This window comes from Acanthopagrus latus, chromosome 20, assembly GCF_904848185.1.
Source record: "Acanthopagrus latus isolate v.2019 chromosome 20, fAcaLat1.1, whole genome shotgun sequence".
NCBI lineage: Eukaryota > Metazoa > Chordata > Actinopteri > Spariformes > Sparidae > Acanthopagrus > Acanthopagrus latus.
The window spans coordinates 19,635,429-19,661,339 of record NC_051058.1 but is presented as its reverse complement, the minus strand read 5'-3'; the positions used below and the strand labels follow the sequence as shown (position 1 = coordinate 19,661,339).

At 41.6% G+C, this 25,911-nt stretch overlaps 1 protein-coding gene across 1 annotated transcript; it reads left to right on the top strand.

Moving 5' to 3' along the window:
* The first annotated feature begins 1,162 nt into the window (after positions 1-1,162).
* tbx21 (T-box transcription factor 21) lies at positions 1,163-25,826 on the top strand. Its single transcript, XM_037080980.1, has 6 exons — positions 1,163-2,074; positions 15,957-16,111; positions 18,691-18,812; positions 19,007-19,165; positions 20,156-20,217; positions 20,542-25,826. Exons 1-6 carry the CDS (start codon positions 1,527-1,529, stop codon positions 21,359-21,361), a joined length of 1,866 nt encoding a protein of 621 aa, XP_036936875.1. The 5' UTR covers positions 1,163-1,526; the 3' UTR covers positions 21,362-25,826.
* Positions 25,827-25,911: the final 85 nt, after the last annotated feature.

Below are 25,911 nucleotides of genomic sequence, written 5' to 3'. Positions count from 1 at the left end.
AAGAAATCTGCTCCACTTGAATCATTCAGGCGTTTATTGTGTGAATGACTTAACACACATGTTACATTACTGACATGAAGTGGTGATCATGGACAATTAACCCAGGAGAAATTAAAAAAAAAAAACATGTTACCAATGAAGGAATTGAATCTTTTTATAGATTAAATCACGACCTGAACCACTTAAATTAAAAAAAAACAGCTAATGATTAATTATATAAGCATCAAGTTTGGTGATTAATTCCCTAAAAACACACTTTTTTAATCACAATTATTCTATTTTGGATTGATTGAAGTATGGCATTGCGTAATATTAACTGTAGATGTATCAAATACTAAAATGAAATACTGTAGTTTGTTTAAACGTCACATGGTTCGAATAGAAAATGAAATCAAAACAAAGAAAAAGTGATTTTAAGGAAAAACAGCGACCGCAACAACTTGGAAGAAGTGACGACGTCTTGATTAATTTATGACGAAATAACAACAAATCGGCATCTTATAATCGAATAACCTTTAATTTTAGGCAAAAATGAGCCTCAGACAATGATTTTCGGACGAGCACGCGAACATGAACAATCGTAATTAATCAATATTCTTAAAATTTAGGGGAAACAAACGCCTGCTCGCAAACTGTACAAAACAAATGCGCGAAAATATTCAATTTATTGTTTAATTCTTGAGCAAATTAAGTGAGTAAAACCCGCAGTCAGTGAATAATCGACGTTTTGTCAGAATTACATTTAATTATCGGCCCGATTACTGATAATTACGATGCACTAATTTGTCTTCAGCTCATTTAAACTCATCATGAAAAACATTTGGTTGTCGGCTGTCATTAATTAAAGGCAAACATTAATTATTCACATGAGCTGATTAGAAATTAAACGCGAATTTAAAACACATTCCCAGCAGGCAGGTTGAGGCATTAAGTGTTTTTTATGTTGATGTGATTTGATTTTTAAAATATAGATATTCTCCTTGTTGGATGTATAAGTGATGCGGCTGCAGCGTGGAGCGGGCGCTGAGCCCTCTGATGGAGGGGAAGTCTCTCTCTCATGTCTGGAGCCTATCACGTCCTGCCTCCCGCATCAGACACTCCTCCAAATATGACCACTGACATAGTGTATATGTGTATATATCATAGGTTAGAAAACTGAGCATGTGTTTGAGTCACTGGTAGCGACTCCACACGTCAACAAAAAAAAAGACAAGACAATCACCTGCTCGGATAATACCTTTAAAAAAAAAAAAAAAAAAAAAAAGAGGGAACTTTATGAATAAATATTCTAATGAGAGCGTGAGAGAGGTGGTTGATATTTTAATGTCGAGGCTCTGAGGCTGCTGAAGTTTGTGGCATGTCAGCCCCGCTGTGAGTGATAGGTGAGGGTAACAGGTCCACGCTGAGCTGCGGTGTGATTTTTGTTTTGTTTTTGTTTTTTTTATTTTATTGTACATGCTCTTATTCGACTGGACGCAGCAGCGGAGCCTTATGACATTACGCACAGACCGGGAGCGCGGCTGCAAATGGGCGGCATAGGTGGCAACCTCTACCTCAGCATGTTGAATGGGACTGAGACGCAAACTTTCGGAAAGAGCCCCGACATCAGCAGTCACCTCCACCGCGGCGGCAAGGATCTAGCCGAGTTCAAAATGGGGATTCAGGACGCGAGGTTTTACTACCCGGACTCTGTTCAGAGCGGCCAGGACGCCCTGGCTCTGCCGTACCACTCGGAGCAGGCTATGGGAGGGTACGGAGCGCAGCCCGGCAGGTTTTACGCACAGACCCTCAGCAGCTGCCCGTACGGCGGCGTGCGGTCGCCGCCGAGAAGCGCGGCCGGGCAGGGTTACATCCCGACGGCGGGAGACGGGTTTCCAGCAGGCGGTAAAGACTTGTACTCTCCTTCTCCGGAGAGCTACACCGCCAGCTTCCAGCACGGCTACCAGCGGCCGCCTCTCTACCCTTTACCTGGGCTACAGGTGTGCGGGAAGACTCAGGCTCTGCTCAATAACTACCCGCTGTGGGCCAAGTTCCACAAGTTCCAAACCGAGATGATAATCACCAAACAGGGGAGGTGAGTCCGACAGACAACTCACAAACCATTCTCTCATTTTTTTTTTCTCTTCACACTTTTTGGTTCAGAAAATTCGTGCATATTTGCAAATTACGCGCAGCTGTTCTTTTGGTTTTACGCACTTTCTAATTTACTCACTGCCAGTCTTCCTTCAATGATGGGGGCAGAGACCACAAGACATCACGCAGCTTCCTATAATTGAACAGAAAGACGTTTTTTTCTGAGAACTTTGTCACACTTTCAAGCCTCGCTGCTTTGTGGTGATCCCCGATTGGAGGTCGGAGTTTACACATCTCTCAGCAGCTCCTGTTTACTACGACGCATCATCGCTGGTCAGGTGACGGGGGTGTTTGCAGCTTTTGGTTCTTAAGTTAGGATAGAGAATGACCTCTGAACTACATGTTTACGTTGCTCGTGATAGAAAAGACGTTGCTGCTTTTGGGGCAAAATTCGCCAGAGCGCATCGAAAATGCGCACTGTGGAGTAATTATTTTTTTAAAAATGCATCTGCAGGATTTTGCAGAAGAGTTTTAATTTAAATTGGTCCTTTAAACATTTTCACAAAGTCCTGTCGCTCACTAGTGCTGGAGGGGGCCGGAGAAACAAATGAATGAATGAATGAAGCGGAGCAAAAATATCAGTTGCTGGAAAACATTTTGACACCTCTGCCTGACCTCCAAACCAGATGATCCCCTTCGCTTTAACGCAGCAGGAAATTAACCCCTAAAACGAGGGTAATCAATTAAATTCGAGCTCTTTCCGGGCGCTGACTCACTCCAGGCAGTGCGCGCAAACAAGTGGAAAAAAAAAAACGACTCTTCATGAATGTATTTAATTGTTTATTTTGAAATCTACAAAACAAACTCTCCATCCTGTGACTGTAATATTACAAACAGAAGTCTTATCGTGCTCAGACTGAGGGGGACTTTTCCAAAGGAGAGGCGATAACGCGAGATAAATCGACCTCAGCGTGATGTCTGTGGAGGAGGCGGCTGCAGGGACGATAATAGTGAGGGTCAGGATAAAAAAAAAAAAAAAAAGAAAAAATCATGTTGGAGCGTTTGTGAAGCTCCCCACCTGAGAGAGAGAGAGAGAGAGAGAGAGAGAGAGAGAGAGAGAGAGAGAGAGAGAGAGAGAGGGAGGAAGAGGAAGAGAGAGGGAGGAAGAGAGAGGGAGGAAGAGAGAGGGAGGAAGAGACGGCGCTGCCGGGCCCCTCTGATGGGTCAGCGAGCATTAAGACGCAGTCACGTCGATGAGGATTAATTCACTAATGTGCGACACTTGTGTTTGACAGAAGGTTTCAGGCCATCGGTTTCTCATGGCCCGGATCTGTGCGCACTGTCACATAATAGGACACTGATATTTGTCTGTGTGTCTCTTTAAATCTAAACCTGAAATAATCTTTAATATCTCATATTTATTTTTTAAAACTTCTTTGTGTTATTTGTTCAATTTTTTTTTTTGTTGGTCTTTTTAAAAGCATCTTGATTCTCAGTTTTAGAGCATGAATTTCATTTTCCTCTTGTGAAATATTCCCCTTTCACCTGCTTGGTTTCTTTCCTCTCTGTGACTGCTGCACACACACACACACACACACACACACACACACACACACACACCTGCTGTCTGAGCTATTTTGAGGATTTTTCTTTGGAAAGTCAGAAAAGCTTGAGGTGATTTCTGGACAATTTTTTTTTCTTTTGAATTTGAAACAAGATGCTCTGCTTCAGTGCTTCATCTGACTGCTGCAACGCCAACAGTTCAAGAAATGTTTTAAAAGTTTATTAGAAATGTAGATTTTACGAGGAAGTTTTTTTTGTTGTGAAAGCAGATAAAAGTTTAGAGGAGTTTGTGTCAAGAATGCAATGTGTATCTTCTCTAGTTTCCTCAGTGTGTGTGTGTGTGTGTGTGTGTGTGTGTGTGTGTCACTGGCAGGTTGCTCTCTAGAAACACACACACACACTATGATCAGCAGCTATTATCTATCCATTTTTTTAATTCTTTGATTGTTTCACTGACACTTAATTTTTTTTTTTTGCACGTTATTTCAACCGACACCAAATCAAAGACTGCAGGTGACACTTCGACACACACTCGCTAGACTTTTTTCCTCACAAAGAGTGTAAACACCGCCCGCAATAACAGAAGGATCTGCGAAATAGGGCGAGAAGGTGTTATGAGACGAAAAGCAAAAATTTCAACTTGTGCAAAAACCACAAACCACCTCATGTTACGAAAAAATGTCAAATCCTGACGATGCAAATATTCTCACCCCTCTCGCTTTGCATGTAGAGCTGCAAATGTCCAGCAGAACAAGTGACGGAGAGGTCAAAATATCAGGGATTTTTTTTTTTTTTTTTTTTGGGCACGACTTGAGCTGAGAGACTGCACCGAGTATAAAAAAAAAAAAAAAGAAGAAGATGGATTTTTCAATATCAGAGGAGAGATCCTTCTTAATTTTTCATCTTGGGTTCAGGCTCACACAATAATTTTGCTGTGATTTTTTTTTAGAGAGAAGTCTGAGAGTGTGCAATGTTAATCAAAACCCTGGTGTCTGTAAGAGAAAGGGTGAAAGAAACTCAAGAGAAAAGTGTAGAGAAGGGTCAAACACAACTGAGCCTTTAGATGGCCACGCTGAGAAGGTGAGGCACCTTTGAAGTTCAAGAAGTAAAAGACTAGATTCTCTCTCTTTTTTTTTTTTTTCCACTTTCTTCAGCCTGCACTAGACGCTGGCTGTACAGCCTGACAGATCTCTCAGAAGTTTTGCACATGATGTACCACACCTGGGCTTTGAAATCTAGAGACATTTTCATGGCCTGTAGCAAAAGGGAGGGGGCGAATTCATCTGCACTTCTCATGAGCTAAATTCAGACCACCACACTGGCTGCTGAGGGCCCTGCTCAGGCTCTGTGTGTGTGTGTGTGTGTGTGTGTGTGTGTCGACTGGTGCTCGAAGGCAAAGTTTATGAGGGCACAGAGCGCCGAGGTAAACACGGCGAAGGAGGAGAAAAAAAGGAGAGAGCGAAATAAAGGTGTCAGAGAGGCTGTTTTTGATGCAAAATAATGGAATTTTTTCTGACACAGTGAAAAAGAATCAAGTGAGTCAAAGTGAAAAGAGAAAGTGAAGCTGCTTTCCTCAATTTGTCTGACCCCATGTGCTGATCCTACACCTGCATGGGTGAGATGAGATATGACTCAGGAGGACAAACTTTTCCCTAACTTGGTTTCCAAGAAGCACTTTTAGGCGAGGGGACTTCTTTCTGGAAATCACATCGATTTAACATAAATCCAACAGCTCTAGATATTTTGAAATCAACTCTAATAAAACACTTCCTGAAAGCTCAGGCTGAGCGGCAAAGTCTAATATCACGATCTATTTGGCTCCATCTCTTCAAATCGATATTGCAACATAGTTTGCAGGATGACATGATACTTTTTTTTTTTTTTAAATATCACAGTAATGCGCCTGTTTTGACTAAGTGGTTAATAGGCAGAGGACATTCTTGCATAAAAAGCCTGGTAAAAGTGGAAGTACTGATTCAACCTGTTTACATGAGTAAAAGCAATGAAGTTCAGGCTATGAAATGTACTCAAAGGTAAAAAGTATCCCTCATTTCTGTGCAAAGTTACCAGAAGCTCACATTCACTTAAAGGTAGAATCAGTGTGATTTGTCCCAGCTGTTCCTGAACGCACCATCGAGACGTTTGTGGAGTCTCACTCTCAGGACGTTTGGCAAAAAGCCACATTTTGGGTCGGTACTGCGCTCCGAGAACAGCAAAACAGTTGAAATCAGTCTTGTGATGCAAATGCATTAAAACTACAGTATCAAGCCTGTTTTGATAATGTAAGGGGGGGAGAAAGTTCAGATATTTATACTCAAATGCACCTTTTTTAAAAGCGAAAAGTTGTATATTGCACTTTGTTAATCATTAATATCTGGCAGAGTTTCAGAATAAACACAGCGTGGTGAATTCAGAAAATGACATCACTTTACTGTAATGCAGCCCGTGTAACCAGGAAAAACAACACAACAACAACAACCCAAGACGTGACAATAACGACAAATTATCAATACACAGTCAGGCCTTAATGAATACAGACCTTTTCGAATTAATCGTATGTCATCGGCTGGGAACTTGCAAACACATGAATCATCGACTGACACTTTTTTGCTTTAACAAAATGTTTATCAACTCTTCACTCCTGCTGATGAACTTCTGCTTGACCCTGCACTAACAGTACAGTGTGTGTGTGTGTGTGTGTGTGTGTGTGTGTGTGTGTGTGTGTGTGTGTGTGTGTTCGAGGAAGGAGATAAGAGTGACTAAGTTCTAAACACCTTTTCAGGGAAATAATGCGGCCCTGAACTCAGAGGAATCATGCTCATGTGCTCTCTCTGCTCCACTGAGTCCAAACTGTATCATTCTGAGGTCTGACTGTAGTTTCTCAGAGAGGAAATCATCCTTCTGATCTATTTGGCTCCACAGAGTAGTACTGTGGGTGCTCATGACGAGGTACTGCGATGAGTGGTTCAAGATGAAGTTCCCTAGATCAAGAGTTATCATGACGTATATCAAAACACGTACGGGGACTTTTAGGTTTTTTATATGTGTGAAAAGTGACACCTGGACCCTCCTCGGATAAGACGTTTGATTTATGATAGAAACTGTATGGAATTGTGTAAATGTGTCTATGTGAGTTTCTGCAAAAATCAGAGATCAATTCAAACTGAAGCGTTTCTTTACGCTGCAACTTCATGTTTGTTTAGGTCAAGTTATCTAGTTCTCTCTCGTCACAACGCGGTGCTCGTGCTCTGGTCAGGGTTTCGGTACAAAAACCCGTTGGATTGGGGTTCAGAAAATGTCACAGTTTGGTTCAGAATACCAGTTTTGTCAGAATGGAAACAGTTCAACTTCCCGTGAAAAAAAAAAAAATGCCAGTTTTGGTTTGCCAGACATACTGAAAGATATCCAGCGGTGTGACTTGAACTGCGGCCGTTTGACAGCCAACATCCCCCCCAACCTCATGATGTGAGAGCTGAGCTGCACTTAATGTGAAGATGATACGCCAAAACACAAATGTCAACCTTGTGCACATCTGTGGTTTGCAAAAATGTGGATGAAATTATAACAAAAATAAATGATTCCCCTTTTTGCTGGGGACCTTTCACCCCATATATACAACATGCAGTACATCAGCACATTTCTTGATTGATTAAAATAACATTGTAGTGTTTTTTAAATACACTGCAGCTGCTGTTAAATCCCACAGAGTAAAGATTCATCTACGTTTATACTCAATGAATAATCAAGTTTCTTTCCAAAGTAGGTTTGTCACAATTTGGAAATTATCACTTTACATCAGCAAGGAAATTAGAGTGGGTGCCCTCTCTGTCACTCCTGACCACAGACGTTTCAATACAATGAGTTAAAGTAAAGTAAATCATTTCATAGATCAAATTTAAGAAGGAAATTATTCTGCGAGATGTTTGTGGAGGAATGTTTGGAAGCCGTGTGTATTAATTCTCTTGCGCGCTCTCCGTCTGAAAGCAGAAGTAAGACTATTTCAAGGTTTTGACAGTATGACTTGTCACTTCCTGTTCAGCTGTTTATGTGCACACATGCAGCTTTTCGCAGAAACATCAAGTGCCAATATTTGCAGATAGCAGAGCGAGTGCTTCCTTATATCCTCCCCTAATAACTGAGCGGTGAAGTCCGCAGCTTTTTGAGACACAGGCCGAATCCCGCCGGCCTCAACAGCGTCATTCTCACCGGTTTTTATTTTACATCTGGTCTTCTGAGAGCATTAATGAAACCTTTGAGGCTGAGAGGACTGAAAAAAGGCAGCCTTAATTTGTCGTGTGGTTAATCAGACACCCGATATGAAGCCTGTCTCTCTGTACATGAGGTTACTTTTCACTTCTTGTCAACAAAATCTCACGAAAGACCAAGTTAGCAATGTGTTGATCTGACTCTGATTGTGCCAAAGAGCTCTGTGAGCCACACTGCTGCACCGATTGAGTGTTCCTTCACTGAAATTAACACACTGTGCAGATACTTTGAGCCTGGTGTAGCCACATGGTGAATAACATGCCATGATTTGTTCAAAAAATGTCATTTACACAGAACATTAACCAAGAAATTCAACAGTCGCTTTATTTGTACATCCGCAAGTTAACTTATGTCGTCGTGTGTTATCTTTTCTCACGCAGGACTGAGAAGTTTGGATGCCTAAATCTTACCAAACTGCAACTCTTTCACGTGATACGTATCTAAACGACTGAATATGTCGATTCCATTAGACTCCAGAGATGATGTGACAGCATGACTCACGCAGCGTACCAGCGACAGGTGTTCCGGCCCTCACACTCACAGTTTGGTTACTTATGTCACTTGCTTGGTCCACGTGACGTAACCTCACCTGCAAGATTGAGAGTGTTATTCTAAAAAGTGTATAAAAGTAATGTAACTTGATTATTTTCCAAGACGTTTGGATTACCTCAGCGCTAAACAAAGGCTGCAAACTAAGACACACAGAGAACAAGAAACAAGAAATCTAGAATCTGCCTGAATTGTTAAGATTGTCACCTTAAAACTCGTACGGCGTTATACGACGTGAAAGAATAGTAAAAACTTTTTACAACTGACGCCATCATATGATATCATGTCACCTGTTCTGACTCCATTCTACATACAGCTGCTGCTGGGAATACACACAACAGACACAAATGTGTATTAATCCACTGCTGAAAATAGTCCCCAACAATTTCAGAGATTCCTCCTGTTTGATAATGTTTGAACTGCAGTGTGTAGCTGTTTTGGGAATGTGCAGAGCCTTTTATTAAAAAAAAAAAAAAATATATATATATATATATATATATATATATATATATATATATATATATATATATATATATATATATATATATATATATATACAAAATATATTTGTGACTAATTTTAATGATTGCCATCTTCATTATGGGAACATCTGACCTTGAGGTGTCACAGACAGTTTGGGGAAGTCTCAAAGTATTGAGAAAGAGACAAACATATTGTTGGTTATAATCTTTTCACAGGCTTTGTTGATAAGAAATAAAAAAAAAACAGCCTTGTCATTTATGAGGTGTGAATCGTGAAATCGGCAGTATCAGATAGATAACAGACGAGAGCACACTGAAATTGAAATTTCAACATGTCTGGTGTCTGAATTCCTCTGCAGAAAGTCAGTGGAGAAGCAAAGGGTGTGTGTGTGTGTGTGTGTGTGTGTGTGTGTGTGTGTGTGTGTGTGTGTGTGTGTGTGTGTGTGTGTGTGTGTGTGTGTGTGTGTGTGTGTGTGTGTGTGAGTGCTTGTGTCCGGCAGCAGCTGTAGACTGGCATGTTTTCGTCACAGATGATCAGGCGTACGCACGGTGACAAAAACTGGACCTGAACTCCTGTCCAGATGAATCAGCGGTGCGCTCATGTAGAAAAGTCCTCTCCCCGGTGAATATCCAGTTCCTCTTCTCCTGCATCCCCAGGACAAAAACCCTCCCTCCCTCCCTCCCTCCCTTCACTCCACCCTCTGCTCTTTCCTTTTCCCTTTCTCTAACCTCCGTTTCCCCCCCGCGGTTTCCCCTCCCGTGCCCTCTGTCTACCCAGCTCCCCCCCCCCCTCCTCCTCAGCCCTCCCCGTCTTCCTCTCTCCCCAACATCCACACGGTTTATTTTGATTGTTTTTTTTTTGTTTTTTTTTTTAAATGTCACCACCAGCAGTACTGTCTCTGATTTACTGGCTGGTTCACCACACTCATTTGTTTCTAAGGTATTCTGTCTCAAAAAGGACTCCAGTTATGAGTGTTCATGTGCGTATATACACCTGGATCAGGCGGAGGGAGCGCCTGCCGTCTGTCATTACCGTCAAGTTTCCAGTGAATCACAGTGGCACACTGGCAGGTTGGTTAGGGAGTCTGTCTGCTAGCTGCAGAGCTGCAGGTTTGATTCCCGCTGGTGTCGAAGTGGGTCCTTGTGTTTTGTGTATCGGTCTACTGCAAGAGCATTTGCCTAAATGCAAAAGCTGCTTTCTTTGTGGTCGTAACTGTCATGCAAACACAAACTCGACGTCTGAGAGCTCGGCGCAGCTACTGTATGCTTCATCACCACGACGCCACCACACTGACAAAAACTGCACGCTAACATGTTTTTTGTGTTTTTCGGCTTCTGACAGTGAACTCGACATAAAGCCTGCTGCCGCCCCCGCATGCAAATACCCCTCTGTGTTGTGTTTTCTATGGTTTCCCCCCTTGCCAAGTACTGATTTCCTATAAAAGGCTCCAGTATAAGTCAATCAACAATATCAGTGGAGCAAAAATGATAACTACTCATCTACTTTCTAGATTACTCTCAACACGGCGTGAGCGGGTCGATCCATTCATATGCCGAACAGCCCAGTTTCTGTTTTCACTTGTATTAAAGCGAGCAGTGGAAGAAGAGACCTCTCACCTGTTCTCTGCGAGCTGCTAAAGAGCTGCTGCCGCGGTTCTGTTTCACCAAGAACTATGATTGATTGTTAAACTGGACTCGCCGTGTAGCCAGAAAGACCCAACTGGGACCGCTCATGGCACGGTTTTGTCTTACCACTGAAGGGTAAGACGAGCCTGTGTGCACGTGTGTGTGTGCACGTGTGTGAATGTGTGTGTGTGCTCAGTCAACAAGCATTAAGAGCCGTCATGCAAAGACACAATCTAGAATATATGTTATGAAATGTTTTCTTGCACACATTTCTTCTTATAAGAAGAAACGTATCTAACCATTGCAACTTATCCACAGTTGTAAGATGAAATGTAAAACTTTATGTTACAGGTTTTTTTAGTTTTATGTCGTGACAACACTGTGCTGAAGGTCCGGTTCAGTCGACGAGATAGTGATTCTGCAATATGGCTTGTCGCTTCCTCTTGGCGCCAAATATCAATATTTCTACAATGTGTCTCTCCAAAGTCACTCCTTCATAACTCCCTGTGATTTAAACTTCTGTAAACTTAATTTTCAAAGTATTGACATTTGAAGATTTTAGTGAGCCATAAATATACCGTCCCTTTTAAACATTTTAACTGTTTAACTGTTCTGCTTTACATCAGAACGATGTCACACCTGGACCTGGACAAGATGCTGTCAGTGTGTTCATGTAAAAGACTTAATGCACTTTTTTTAATACAGTACTGTGAAAGTGTCACCACTGTGCACCATGCATAATCATTGCATATCACCATTTTTTGGTATAGTGCAATGTATCTGCAGATGTATCTGCAGATGATTGTCTTGCAATGTATAATAAAACTATCTGCAACTGATGGTATCAGAATGTATCGTATCTAGAATAACTTTGGGATTCCCCCCCATCAAAAAAAGTTTAATGTTGCATGCTTATATGCCAGGTTGTGTTGTCACAAAGATGGCTGCAAAATGTTTTGAAGTTTTGTAAAAAAAAAAAAAATATATATATATATATATATATATATATATATATATATATATATATATATATATATATATATATATATATATATATATATATATATATATATATATATATATATATATATATATATCCAATTTTGTCAGCTGAAACGGGAAGTCCCCAGCTGTGATCTCCGACTAGCTGTCTCACTTAGGTGACACCACCAGCAACTGCCAATTGATGACAAAGTCAGCTCAGTGAATGAAATCTAGACATAGTTTGACAGTCGGAAGAAAAGAAACTAATCTGATGAAGCACCATTTTTGGATAATGCATTGTAGAAATATTGATATGATGTGTGGGAGATGTACACGTATAACACGTCCACGGTGTGCATGCAAGCATGTGTTTGTTTAATTCCACAGAGAAGAGAACAAACTTAAATATTTTTACAATTTTTTTTTTAATACGTAGCAGCATGAATACATTAGCACATAGAGTGTCAGCCCGGGTACTTACAGGAAGCCAAAAGTCAAAATAAATATATAAAATAATAAATTGAGTCAAAATAAACTACAGTGTACGCGTTCATAGTAATGAATATATATATATATATATATATATATATATATATATATATATATATATATATATATATATATAGTTTTTCGATGACGGCAGAGCTCTATATCAGGCTTTGTTACCCATGCAATACTTGCCAGATCAATTCACTGGACAAAAATAATTTGCATTATCCTTCAAAAGCTGTCTAAACACAAGTAGTGTTAATAAAACTGATGTTATATTTAAATCAGGAAGTAAATAAATGAAAATCTGATCAGATATCCAACTTTAATTATGCAGATGATTTTTAGTTGCCATTAACAACATATTTAGGTGTGACAGCGAGCTTTCATGCAGAAATAAAGGCCTGATTATAATAACACGTGACGACTGATTTGTGTCAAAGTTTGACCTCCATCCAAACTAACTTTTATTACGTGAGAGAAGTAGATTTTTAATTAGCTCTTTTTTTCCCATTTTAAAAAAAAACACGGATCGAGGTCACACAACACAAATGCTCATCAACACTGACGGGGGGGCCCTCCAGGTGTCCCACTGGCCTCGAACGCATCATCTCTTTACACACCTCACTTGTTTTTACACCGCTAAATGGCCGAAGCACTTCAGGGAGGACACACTGCATTTAAATGAGATACATTTCACGTCCAGATGAGATAACAGCTCGTGCGGTTTATCTCCACAGCGCTGACAACATGTAGGATCGTCTTGGAAATGATTCAGACTTATTTGTGAAGTTTAAATCCGGCTGTTGTCAGGGAGCACTGTGTGTTTGTTGCGTGTTAATATGTGATCAAATACTGTAGGCTTCAGCTGTTATCTGTCTGCTCCACCCACACCAAAATGTTACAGAAGAAGAAAGAAGTGGGTGTTCCTGAGCAGGAAGCTTATTTTTTCTTTTTGTGTACAGCCTTTGCACGCGTATAGGGTCTAATTTCAGCCAGGCACTTCATAAAACACGGTTTGAACACTCCCTTTCCTCCAAGTTCTTTCTGTTTGTTTCTTTCGGGGTGAAACAAACCCCCTCACATGTCTCTGTACAGCTGAAACACAGAGCGGTGCTGCAGGACGTGCACTCGAAAATAAAACTCAATCACGTTTCACAATCGAACGGATCAAGTTCATGGAGAGCATCGCTCGTTACAAACGCCCCAGCTGCAAATAGCAAACAGTGAAAACCATGGCCTCGGGTGCTGTTGCCCAATTTTAAAACAGCGGGACCAAATGTCAAACATGTTGCCCTGATTTATTATCAGCAGCGACACACTGGTGACCCCATATAGACCCAAACTGCACCACAGGCTCACATACAGACATGTAGCATGAATGAGAATAATGGAATGAATTAGTCCTCGTTCAGAGGTTAATTTATTGACCTTCAGACACACAGTGGAGGGAATTTTCATTTGGGGAAGTATTGATATGAGGCCTCAGTGAGCTTCAGTGCTAATAGTAAGTTTTAGAGATCTACAGCGGTGATATAGAACATGTTCAGACATTCATGGTTCCCAGAGGATGAATCCTGCTGATTTTGGTGATTATTTGACTTTTATCTAGCTGCACCAACAGGTTGACATTTATAGTTGTTATGTGAAATAATACAACGGCAAACATTTGATGGATAGCCATGAAATTCGGAACAGAAATGAACTGTTTCTGGGAGGATGAATCCTGTTGTCACAGTGTAATAACCAGCACAGATACTTGGCTGCAGTGTTTCTCTCAAAAATGGACATCATGATGACTTATTTCTCTATGATAAATAGTCATACAGTGGAGAAAATCAAAACATGTTTGACAACTGCTCATATAATCACATCACAGTCACAACACCTACATGAGAGATGTTTTAATTTATGTCATTTATAATCGACAAACAGCATCTTACAACTGAATATTTGGTTCATTTTATTATTTGGTTACTTAATAGCCAACAAAGAAATGTTGTTGGTGTAAGAAACAATAATATCACATATTAAAACTGCTTGTAAGGTTTTCTATGTCCAATGTTGTGAAATAAATTATGTTATCATGAAACTACTAGGATTTTTTTTCTCCGACTATAATTGCACCATCAAGATCTACAGTAATTACAAGTGTTTGGTGCTGATTAGTAAATATTAGCGTATCAGCGTGTTACGGCGTACCTATTGTAGCATTGAGCTAACCTAACAGAGCAACTAGCATGACTGTAGACTTTGCATTTTGTTTACCAGGCTACGTGCTTCCAGTCTTTATGCTAAGCTAACCTGGTTTTAGCTGGGGCTTCACTTTTACTGCTGCCATGTTTGTGTGTTCATGTGTTTCTGGTTGCTTTGCCCCATATTAAATAAAACGGGAACTTCTCAGCAGGGTCCTGAGACATTAAGAGCCTCTCTGTCAACACTGCATGCACTCTGAATGTTTGATGCATACATGCCTATAGACTGTCACAAGTGTATTTCTGTCACGGCGTGGGTTGGTGCATCCGGTGTCCGTGTCTCGTATTTGTGTGCGTCGTCCTCTCCCGGTTTAAACTGTCCCTGCGCCGTGCTTCCCGGGGACGCCCTGACCTCCCGGTTACCTCGTCTCACTGAAGCCCTCTGGAGTCAAAATAAGCTCCACATGTAAAGCTCCAGCAATCGAGAGGGGGATGGGGGGCTTCTGTGGCATCTTTTATTAACAGCAGCATTAAATATTCACCTTCACTCGTCCCTCCACTGTCAGCCGTCCCCTCCACCTCTGGTCCATTGACCCTGATTCTCCAGCTGGTGGAGAAGAGGCGAACAGGACGAGTCGCCTCATCACCCTCACGTCCATACGTTGTTGTCCTGAAAAAATCATTTGCAGCACATTCATGATTCTTTGTGCCTTCGACTTTGTCTCCAGTTTCTTGTCTTGGAAGGACTTTTCTTAGAAACGTGCACTTGGTTGGGGGAAAGGGAGAACTCCCCCTGACAGCGGTGACTGCAGAGAAGCGAAGCCATTAGTTGGACAAATTAGGACACTTCTTAAGTGTGGCTCTGGATTTTTTTTTTTATCCTCCTCCTTTCAAAGCTCAGTCTTCTTCTTCCTGTGTTGTCAGAAATACATCATGCCAGTAAAAAATGACACCCTGCGATAACAAATACTCAGAGCATTTTCCATTTTTCTGCTGACACTTAGATGGAAAATACTGAGCAAGGGTCCCAGTTATTGAACTGACTCACAATTAGTTCTGATTTTAAGTATGACTTAAGCAGAAAACCACCAAATGATTATGGAGAAAATCTTAGCTTGACGTGAAAATGATCTTATCTCTAAGCAAAGTCTTGACATGACGTGAGTGATCTTCTAGCTGGTTGAAGCTCCACCACAAGGACCTTTGATATTTAGTTGATTTTCGAGGCCCCCGTGGAGAAGAGTTGTCATGCTTCCCCCATCAAAACCACAAAATATGATGTCAGAAATAAAACAATTGCTTCTTTTTACTTGGCTAACACCGTACTCACTGTAACTTTGCCTCGGAAAATGTAAACACGGGTTCTCTCAGTCTGGCAGGCATCAAGAAAAACTACACAGAAATAGTTCATTTTCTCACTGATGATCTTATGTAGGTCAAACAGTGGCATCAGTGTTAAACTGAGACTGTTTCATAACCGGTTAAAGACTCCTTCTAGGGAAATTGCAGTTTCAGACAAATATACATCCAAGCCTGTGGAGAACTCTGCATGATCTTTAAGAACAGAGTGAGAATAATTATAAATTAACGGTGTGAGGAATTAGCAGATCAATTCCAAAAGAAGTTTCCGTTGAAATGTCGACGATTGCAGCCTTCAGCTACACAATTTAAAAAAAGAAAAAAAAAGGAACAGTGATTGATCATGTTTTTCCTCATGTGTTTATGGCAGGAGGATGTTCCCCTTCCTGAGCTTCAACATCAGCGTTCTGGACCCGTCCGTCCACTATAACGTCTACGTGGACGTGGTTCTGGCTGATCAGCACCACTGGAGGTACCAAGGCGGCAAGTGGGTCCAGTGTGGGAAGGCGGAGGGCAACATGCCAGGTACATTTAACATCAGCGTAACATCACAAGTTATTGATCCAGATATGATTTTTGTGTTGCTGTCTACTTCATCATTTATATCAAAAAACATTAAAACACAAGAAAAGTGAGAAATTGCTGATGTTGACTGATGACTGTGATGACTGGGTCCTTTTTAATAACCCTAAAAAAATAAAATGATTAACTAATCAAATGTAATCATATTATCATTATTAGGAGAAAGATTATAGAGCAGATCTGAAAAGCAGTGAAGGAAAGTAACTAAGTACATTTACTCAAGTTCTGAACTTCAGATCAGTGCTGGGAGAGTTTAAAAATATATTCCCATACAGTTATTAATTACCTCTTTGTGTCTGTAATCTAATTACATCTCTTCCTGTAACTTTAACAGAATACACTTAACTTTTTTGTGTATCCTAATTAGGTGATTATGTTACATGTATTCCCTCAAAAGCCAAGTTTGTTCAGATTAATTCTCAGATACTCGTACTTTACTAAATTAATATCTTTTTATGCTTTTTTAAACTTTTATTCGTCTACATTTATTCAAAAGCAGAAGTAACTAGTTAATTTGCAGACACATCATAAAAACAATATAATCAACAAACTGATTATGATTATTGTAGATAAAAACAAACGTAATACATAAATATCTATAATCCAATGATATAAAACATATTTTGAAATAGGACGTTATTACAAATACTTTTCCTTTTTACTTCCCAATCACGCACAGAATACTTTTCCCAATTATTATAATTTTCTTAAATCACACACTCACCTCCCCAATTCTCTCACAACGTATATGTGATCAAACAGCATCTGATGAGCGTTTCCGCTGGTCAGGTGTTCAGTTTGGTGCATGCAGCATAGAAGGTCGTGAGGAAGTGGTTTAGTTAGCAATATTGAAGCAAACCTAGATGCATACAGTAAGGAAACCAAGACGTGCATCACGATGCGCACGTAGTCTGAGAGGTTTCTGTGGACATTTTGATGTTGCTTTTGCTTGAAGTCCTCCTGCAGAGAGTGACAGAAGCAGACAGATAGATTCACAGGACGCTGCTGCTGCTGTTGTTTTAGGGATTTTGATACTTATATTACTTTTTTTTTTGTCTGTGCAGTAAAATTCGAATACATTTTCAGACTTGAAGCCGACTACAAGGAGTTTAACTGGTTATGAAACCGTTTCAATTTCATACTGATTCTTCTATATGACTTACAGCAAAGGAGACCATCGGCGGGAAGATATTTTCTGTATTGCAGATCTATTTTTTATGGCAGAGTGCTGAGGATGAATTAATTGTCTGTATTTCGGTGGCACGGCGCTGAAACTTTGTTGCACTTGTGTTTCACCATCATAGTATCACGGTTATTAATCTCACGCAGCCAAAAATAGATACTTCATCTCATCGGTGTGCATCCTGCGGACAGACAGAGATAGTATTAATATTGTTTGCATCTTTCTTTCACCCACTTTCGAAACAAATGCCTGCAAAGGCGAGATTAAGATCCTAACACCGCCGTTTCTGTCCACAGGGGCCGCCAGAGTGAATGTCATGTTTTCCAGCTGTAAATTAATACAAAAAAAAAGAAACCACAGATATTGAGTAAAGCAAACATGAGGAAGGGGAGATTTATGTTTGTACATATTTACTTTTACTCCCTCAAACCCGTCTGGATCTTCACCTCGAAGATCTACATCGGGATCTTTGGGAATATCATGAAGGAAGACTTCTATAAATATACAATCTAGTCATCAAACTCATATTCCTTCATGCTTCTTCATTAATACACTGTGATGTATCAGTGTTATCCGTCACAAACGTCTCCGTTATTTGTACGTAGCTGTTTCAGTACACAGGCAGAACTCTGGATTTAACTTTTCCAGCCTTGTTTCCAATTTGGAGCTGGTTTTTGTGTCAGTTCTCATCCCTGCATCACTCGTCCTCATCTCATTCATTATTTCTTCCTGTTCACACCTCAGTTCAAAACACACACACACACACACACACACACACACAAAACAGCAAGTCAACCAAGACGACACACTGTGTGTGATTGATGATAGACTAACCACAATTATATAGATGAGAGAGGGTGTAAGGTGTTGTCACACAAGTACCAGGTGTTGTGGAAAAGTGACAGTAGTTGTGGAAACTGTGGTGAAACAACTTTACTCTATTAGAATTAATATTGCACATGTGCGGTGCGCTGACAGAAGGTTAGCAGGTCATTGTGGTAACACTGTAAAAAATCACGGTGCTGATGTTGTACTCTGCAATAAGAAAGTGCCAAATACAAAAGGGACGAGAAACAATCTCATCCCTGTTAGCAGAAAACAGACTTTAACTTAAGGTCACACATGATGAAAATTATTTTTTCTCATTCCCCTACTTATTAAACTGAATCAGCCTCGTAAAAAATATTTAAAACTGCATATGTGAAACTCTTAATACTGTTGCTCCGGCCAGAACTCCTTTTAACTCAGACAGAAAATGTAAATAAAACTGGGAACAGCAGCGGATTAGAGATACTTTTCTTTCTAAGCGTCGCTCACGGTGTCGCTTCTCTCCTTCCAGGGAACAGGATGTACATGCACCCCGACTCTCCCAACACAGGAGCTCATTGGATGAGGCAAGAAGTGTCGTTCAGCAAACTCAAGCTCACCAACAACAAGGGCAGCACCAATAATGTGGCGCAGGTACTTAACACTCTCCTGTTCTCTGTCTGATACTTCAGTCCGATACTCTGCACTCACATTTCCTGTTTGTTTCTCTACTGTTTTCTATTTAAAAAAGCAAAGCAAATATACTGAAAGAAACCTGAATCTTGAACCACATATACCAGATCTTAGATTGTCATGGTCCCTGTCCCTGGCCTGTGTCTCCCCTCCAGATGATCGTGCTCCAGTCGCTCCACAAGTACCAGCCTCGTCTCCACATCGTGGAGGTGAAGGAGGACGGCACAGAGGATCCCTTCCTGTCATCCAAAGCTCAGACCTTCATCTTCCCGGAGACGCAGTTCATCGCCGTCACTGCCTATCAGAACGCAGATGTAAGTCGCAGGAAGACGGATGATAAATTGATGATTTGTCCTGATTTGTTTTGTTTCTAGTTTAGTTTATTTAAAAATGGAGATTGTGAATTGTACCCCCCTGGCCAAGGTCTTAAAACGGCTTCCTTATGTACAACAAAACAGCATATTTGGCTCTGTAGTGTAAAAAACTTCTTTTTCTTGCAAATTATGATCAACCTCAGCTTCGTTTTCTTATTTTTTTGCCTGATTTTGATTCATTTACACACATTTTATTGTTATATTTTATTCTTAGGACTTCATTCATTCATCCTTTTATATGTTTTTTTGTTTTGTCAGCAGTGTTAAGCAACTACAACAACCATTTTGTTTCTACAACCCCCGTGTGGCTGAACGATATATAAATGTAAACTGTACGGCTGTATAATGAGGTCATAGTGCCATAATGACTCCTCTTATAACTTTTATAACGCCATCTTGATGAGGTTTAGAGTTTAATGATTCATGTCAGAGCCGTGTTTCGGATAGAAGCTTTGGTTAATGCATGGATGCATCAAAAATTCACACGCGCTAATTTACATTCCTGCAATCTACTGCGAGTGTAAGCATGGCATTACTATACAGTAGCCAAGTTCAACCAAGAGTCATCTCACCTCGGCTGACCTGAGAGCTGCAGCTCCGTCCTCGCAGTATGTGCTGTATATAGCATATCTACAACAGCTGTTCGGATACATTGTGTGTAGGCTAGTGTACTCCAAAGCAAAAGACAACTCGCCCTGTTTCTATGTTTGTTCCATCACTATCTATATATACAGTAGGTGTGCCCACTCTCCGGTTCAAACATGAAGTCTTTCCAGCAACAAGAGAAGAACTTGCATATTATCCTCATTAATTATTAGTCAGAGGCCTCCTCTCTTTCTGCTCTCATTTCTCTGACGTGCTCACTCACTGCTTCTCTTTTTTTCCCTGTGCCTACATTCTCTCATTGCCCTCCCCCTATTCCTTATCCAGATCACTCAGCTGAAAATAGACCATAACCCCTTCGCTAAAGGTTTCCGCGACAATTACGACACGTAAGTATTTTTTGAAAAAAATAAAAAAATAAAAAAGTTCTGTTTGTAAAGAGAAAATCTTTGTTTGAAACTGTGCACTGGCTTCACCGTACATAGTGAGACTGGATCGTTGCTAGTGCTTTAAATGTGCTTCACATCTTCATCTTAATGCGGGAATATATAGATGCAATTACTGGCTGCTCGAGCACGCTGCAGTGAGAGGGTGTGAGAGGGGCTGTGAAATGTTTGATAGATAGTTTGAGGTTTTGGGCAGGAAATAACACCTTCTTTTTTTTCTCTCTTCTCACACTCTCTTCTCTTCCCCTCCTCCTCCCTCCTGCCTAGGCTGTACGCTCCTCCCGACTCTGATCGCCTCACCCCCTCCCCCACAGAGAGCCAGCAGCTGCTGCCAGGGAGCTGCTACCCTCAAGGCTACCTCCCCGAGCAGTACATGAGCCCCCTTCCACAGAGCCGCTTCTATGGCCGCGAGCCTATCGGCATGGGCCAGCAGCACAAAGACCCGTCCGCCAGCCCTGGCCCTCATAGCCGCTGGTACCTGCCTCCTCAGCAGGGTGTAGCCCCCAACCGGCTCGACTTCACTTCCTCCTACGAGGGTGACTTCTCCGGAAATGGTTTCTACAAGCCCTTCCCCTTGCAGACATCCGCTCACCATGCCCTCAGCTACTACCCAGACCATCCCTTTGCATCTACCAACGTGTCCGTATCAGGAGCCACCTCAGCGGCCTGGACCACCAGCCGGCCCACGCCTCAGTACCTCACCCACCCGAGTAAGCCTGGCCCGAGTCTGGGCTGGTTCAGACCCATATCATCCTCTTCCTCCTCCTCATCTTCTTCTACGTCACCAGGCAACCCGAGGCTGCACCCTCCCTCGCTGCAGCCTCTGCAGCCGCCCCTGCTCCAGGACAAGCCCAAAGACTCTGTGGAGGTGGCGGGAGGAGAGGACCCCTGGCTCGAACCTCCTTCTGTGAAATCAGCGGCCTCGGCTGACTCGGGCCTGTTCGAGGGCGGCGTGGGGGACAACAAGAAGAGGAGGGTGTCGCCCTACACATCCAGCACTGAAAACTCCCCGCCACCACGCGGGGGGGACGTCTGCGAGAAGGACAGCAACAGCGACGCAGACTACTATGGCTATTACACCCACTGAAGACCTCAAACTTGAACCACACCACCACTTCTGCCAGCGTCCACCCACACCGCCCTCATGAACATGTAGTGGTCTGTCGAGTCAGGTCACGACGAAGGGCCGGAACAGTCTCCACTAGAACCACAAAAGAGAACGTCCACGCAGTCTATAAAGTCTCCACTCAAAGTGTCAAACGATTACAGGAGGAACTTTCAAGGTTACTGTCAGAGTTAGCGTTGAACCGAAGTGGATGTGACTGGGACGCTGCCCTAGAGTCACATAAACACCGCGCAGACAAACAGACCTGTGACTTCAGCCTTTGAAACATCTGGAGATTTTTGAGGAGGGAAAAAAAAATGATCTGCATATCTGCCTGCTGACAGACGCCTGCAGGGATTGTCTGTTCGAACCGCATCAAACACTCTCTCTGTCCCTTCCGCTCTGTCTTATCTCCGTCCGTCTCGTCCTTCTCACCCTCAGCCACTCACACATACTCCCACAATATGCTTGTGTGTATTCCCCCTGACGATTCTGAGCAGAATTAACGTTTCACTCGCAGTCCTTTCTGCGATCCAGCCCGGTACGTTTAGCGCGGCTCCCACCGGTGGTGACACGGGAGCTCTGCAGGCGCCGAGGCCAGAGTGAGCTGAAGTCAGGAGGTTAAAAGAGCTTAACAAGCACATGTTCAGAAGCACGGCCGCTAATCTAACTAAACCCAGCTAGGACAACCTGTGTGTGTGTGTGTGTGTGTGTGTGTGTGTGTGTGTGTGTGTGTGTGTGTGTGTGTGTGTGTGTGTGTGTGTGCGCGCAGAAATAGCAAATCCATACAAGTGAAGACAACCAACATATCTCTCAACTGTGAAGGCAAATTGTCCGAATTGAAACACTTCTATCAAGTGTTTGAAGGGTAAAGCAAGTCACTGAATCCTGTCTTTACATCCACTGCAGAGAGGGAGGATGAACATTGTTAAATATGAGCAAAACTAGGGTTCACATTTTCAGACTCACAGCGTTGCACTATATATAGAATAGACTAAAAAGCGAGCTTGAGATTGAAGTTCAATCACAGGGTGAAGTGGGTGCAGACCGTCAGTTTCGGAAAGTTACAGAAATCAGCCGCAGCTGCCCGGATCCACCATCATGAAGGTGTCGGGGGGAGCAGGGGGCGTTCTGATGAGACACACTGGCAACTTTAAAACATGAAGGTGGTGCTTGATGAGATTACATCTTTCAGATCTTTAGAAGCTGCTCTGAACTGATCCTCACTAACACAAGTTGAGAAATAGTGATATTCAGCATCTCTCTTTTGTAATTCTGAGTCTGAATCGGGGATTTGAATTGCAAGATAAGGTCTTTAGACATGATGAAGGGGGGGGAGCAGGAGCCAGAACACCAGCGCCAATAACAATAAAACTGTGAAAAGTTGGAAAACTGTGAAAAGTTGTATCCGTGGAGGGAAGTGCGACGGCTTTAGAAACACATATACACAAACTGCACCAGTGAATATGAGACTGTCTCCTCACCTCCTGTCTCACTCTGGCTTTAGCTCTTCAGCAAAGGAAAAGTTCTCACAAAAAAATTGAAATTCAGTCATTGTGTATTCACCCCCATTCTGATGGAAAGTCGCAGTCGAGTTGCAGCATTCTCCTAAACAACTTTAAGCAGCTGGAGACTTTTTAAAACATCATAACAAAGATGAAAAGACGTTATTTAACATCTTTCTTTAAGACGAAATCTTCACTGTAGCAGCTGAGACTCAGTTGTTTAGTAAAACGCTGCAACTCTGTTTTACTGTGAAGCTCCTGGAATGTTTTGTGGACTGAGAAAATGAGTAGATAGTGACTGAATTTTCATTTTTTGGGTGAACCGTTCCTTTAATCTTGTTTGTTTAAATTACAGAAAGTAATCCCGAAGTCTGCGTCGTCCGTGCCGTGCTGCCTGGACGTGTTTCCTCCCCGTACAGTAGCAGCAGACGTGTTCGAAGTGGGTCATCCTGACGCACCCGTACTTAAACAGACGAGGCGCTGTCACGGTAAACAGGAAGCACAAAGTGACCAGACGGACACAGAATTTCCCCCCCTAGTCTTCGGGCCTATCATGTTGTGACACCGGTTGACACGAGGCCCGGCTCCCGGCCCTGGTGACAGAAATGAAGAGTGAGGCCACAGTCGGCGCTGATCAGAGGTCTGCTCCTCATTCCTCACCAGGTGTGCTAATGGCCTCGGACAACACTGGGGGCGACAGACAGGCTCCCGCTCTGTGAAGTGCACGGCTACTAAAGCCTTTTACTGACAGAGAGATAAAAATTACCAACATTTTTTTATTGCTTTATTTGTGAAAAGGCCCAAAATGAGCAGATGAAAACAGCACCAGCCAGCTACACTATGTACATGTCAGAGAGTCTACTACAAGAAATACTTTTATTCTCCCTTATTTTATTGACCCCAAAAAAATGTAGCTAAAGACGGGAGACAGTTAGCTTAGCTTAGCATAAAGACTTGAAGCAGAGGAAAACAGCTAGCATCGCAAGAAATGCTCCTCCATGTAACCTTTCATAAAAGCACAAATCCGTTTCTGTACAGATTAATCCAACAGGGTATAAAGTGTTAATGTGTGAGCCAAGATTTTGCATGTCGACACAAAATTGAAGCTCTTCATCCTTTGCTTCAGTGATTTTATACCAGCATATAACAAGCGGAGCTTAAGCTGAAGATACAGGACACATTCTGTATAAAATGTTAGAGCGTCAAGAGGAACTCCTGCAGACGACACTTCATAAAAGCACAAATTGATGTTTTTTACGCTTCAGTTTTTGTACAGATTGAACAAACTGCGAGAAAAAGTTGAGATATAGTTGATGATGCGAGATGTTGATCCAAAAAACTGGAGCTAGAGTTTGAAGACTCCGTTAGCCTTAGCTTAGCTTAGCTTAGCGTAGTGTAAAGACTGCAGTCAGCGGGGGAAACAGCTAGCATAGCTCGACAAGAAAATGCTTCTGTAGATACCTTCATAAAAGCACAAGTTTCTAAACTTCGGATCAAACTAACAGGGTATAAAGTGTTATATTTCAGCTTTGGTGGTGCTAGTTGGCAGGTTTTTTTCTGAGCTAAACTAATTTTATGCAAGATTCATTAAGATACTGGGGCTTAAAACTGGAATCACTGGAATTTAAAGACAATCAAGAAAAAAAAGATGCATAGAGATGTAAACTCTCTTGACAAACTCCTGCACAGTTAGCTTAGCGTGTTATAAAGACTTGAAGCAGGAGGGAAACAAGCTCGCCTGGCTCGCCAATACATCCTCCTGCAGAAAACCCTTAAAAGCACAATTTGTCATGTTCACACTTCAGATTTTGTATAAGTTTTATAGAAGCGTTGTGGGACTTGAGATGGTGTCACTGGAATTTTAAAGACAATCAGAAACATCATGCACAAAGATGTAAAGTCTCTTCACAAGTGTAACTACTGGGACTTAAACTGGAGAGTTTGAAATATGATCCATATTGGTGTAAAATCTTGTTTAAAGCACTTGATTAAAAAAAAAAAAAAAGGTCTTAATGATGTCGATGCAAAAAAAAGGGCCACGCTGTGTGACAGTTCAGTCCTGAATATTAGAATAAAGTGTTAATGAAGTGTTAATTTTATGCTGAAGACAGAATGGATATATCGTTTGATTATCTGAGGAGAAAATATGTATGTTGCTTGTGTAACATTTCCAACAGATGTACTATTTAATGTTTATGTTGAGAAGTGTCGAGAGAAAAAAGCCGATGACTCTTAACAAGAGTCAATTCATGTTTTAAGTGCAATTAATAGGAAGTTAATTAGAATTAGTGATGGCATTTTTTTAAAAAAAACAAAACAAAAACAAAAAAACAGCGAGAGCAGAATTTTGTCCGATCACTGGCTGGCTGTTATTTATTTCATGTGCTGTGGTTTGTTTCGTGGTTCACTCAGTGATCCTGCTGCACCAACACGCCGGGCAAAGACCTCCGAGAAAAGAAAAAAAAAAGAAGCTTTTTCAAGACACACCTCAGGAACGACCCCTGCTGGCTATCTCAGCTACTTACAATCAGACAATCCCTGATGTTAAACCTCTAATACCTCCATTTTCCCCCTTGTGTCTGTGTTTCCCTGGAAGACACAATTTCCCCTCAGTCAGAAAACAAGACTGTGCGGGAACAGAGATTTTACTGTACGATTATATAAATATAAGAGTGAAAGGAGGGAGACCGGACGAGGTCGAGCGCCAAGCATGTTATTTTTTGTGTGTGATCCATGTGCACTGTTGATTTCACGGGGGAGCCACGATGACTCCTCTGACTCTTTTCATCCAGAGCTTATAAATGGCAACGCATAAACAAACGAAAGAAAAGATTTCTGGAAGGGGAAAACTGTTATTTATTTAAAAAAAGGTGGCATATTTGTGTATTGTACTGTTGTTGTTTTTTTTTTATTCATGAAATTAAAGCTTACACATGAACAAATCTGGGCTGCTGTGATGTGTTCATCTGGAAACCTCTTCAAGTTAGGAGAATTCATTCATACCATAATTTATAATTTTAATGATTT

Bases quoted from the DNA above. Each gene is read 5' to 3' on its own strand.
- tbx21 (XM_037080980.1), top strand. From the start codon at position 1,527: ATGGGCGGCATAGGTGGCAACCTCTACCTCAGCATGTTGAATGGGACT. The intron at 16,112-18,690 runs GTACATTTAACA...CTCTCCTTCCAG, and splicing joins GGCGGAGGGCAACATGCCAG to GGAACAGGATGTACATGCAC. The intron at 19,166-20,155 runs GTAAGTCGCAGG...TTCCTTATCCAG, and splicing joins CTGCCTATCAGAACGCAGAT to ATCACTCAGCTGAAAATAGA.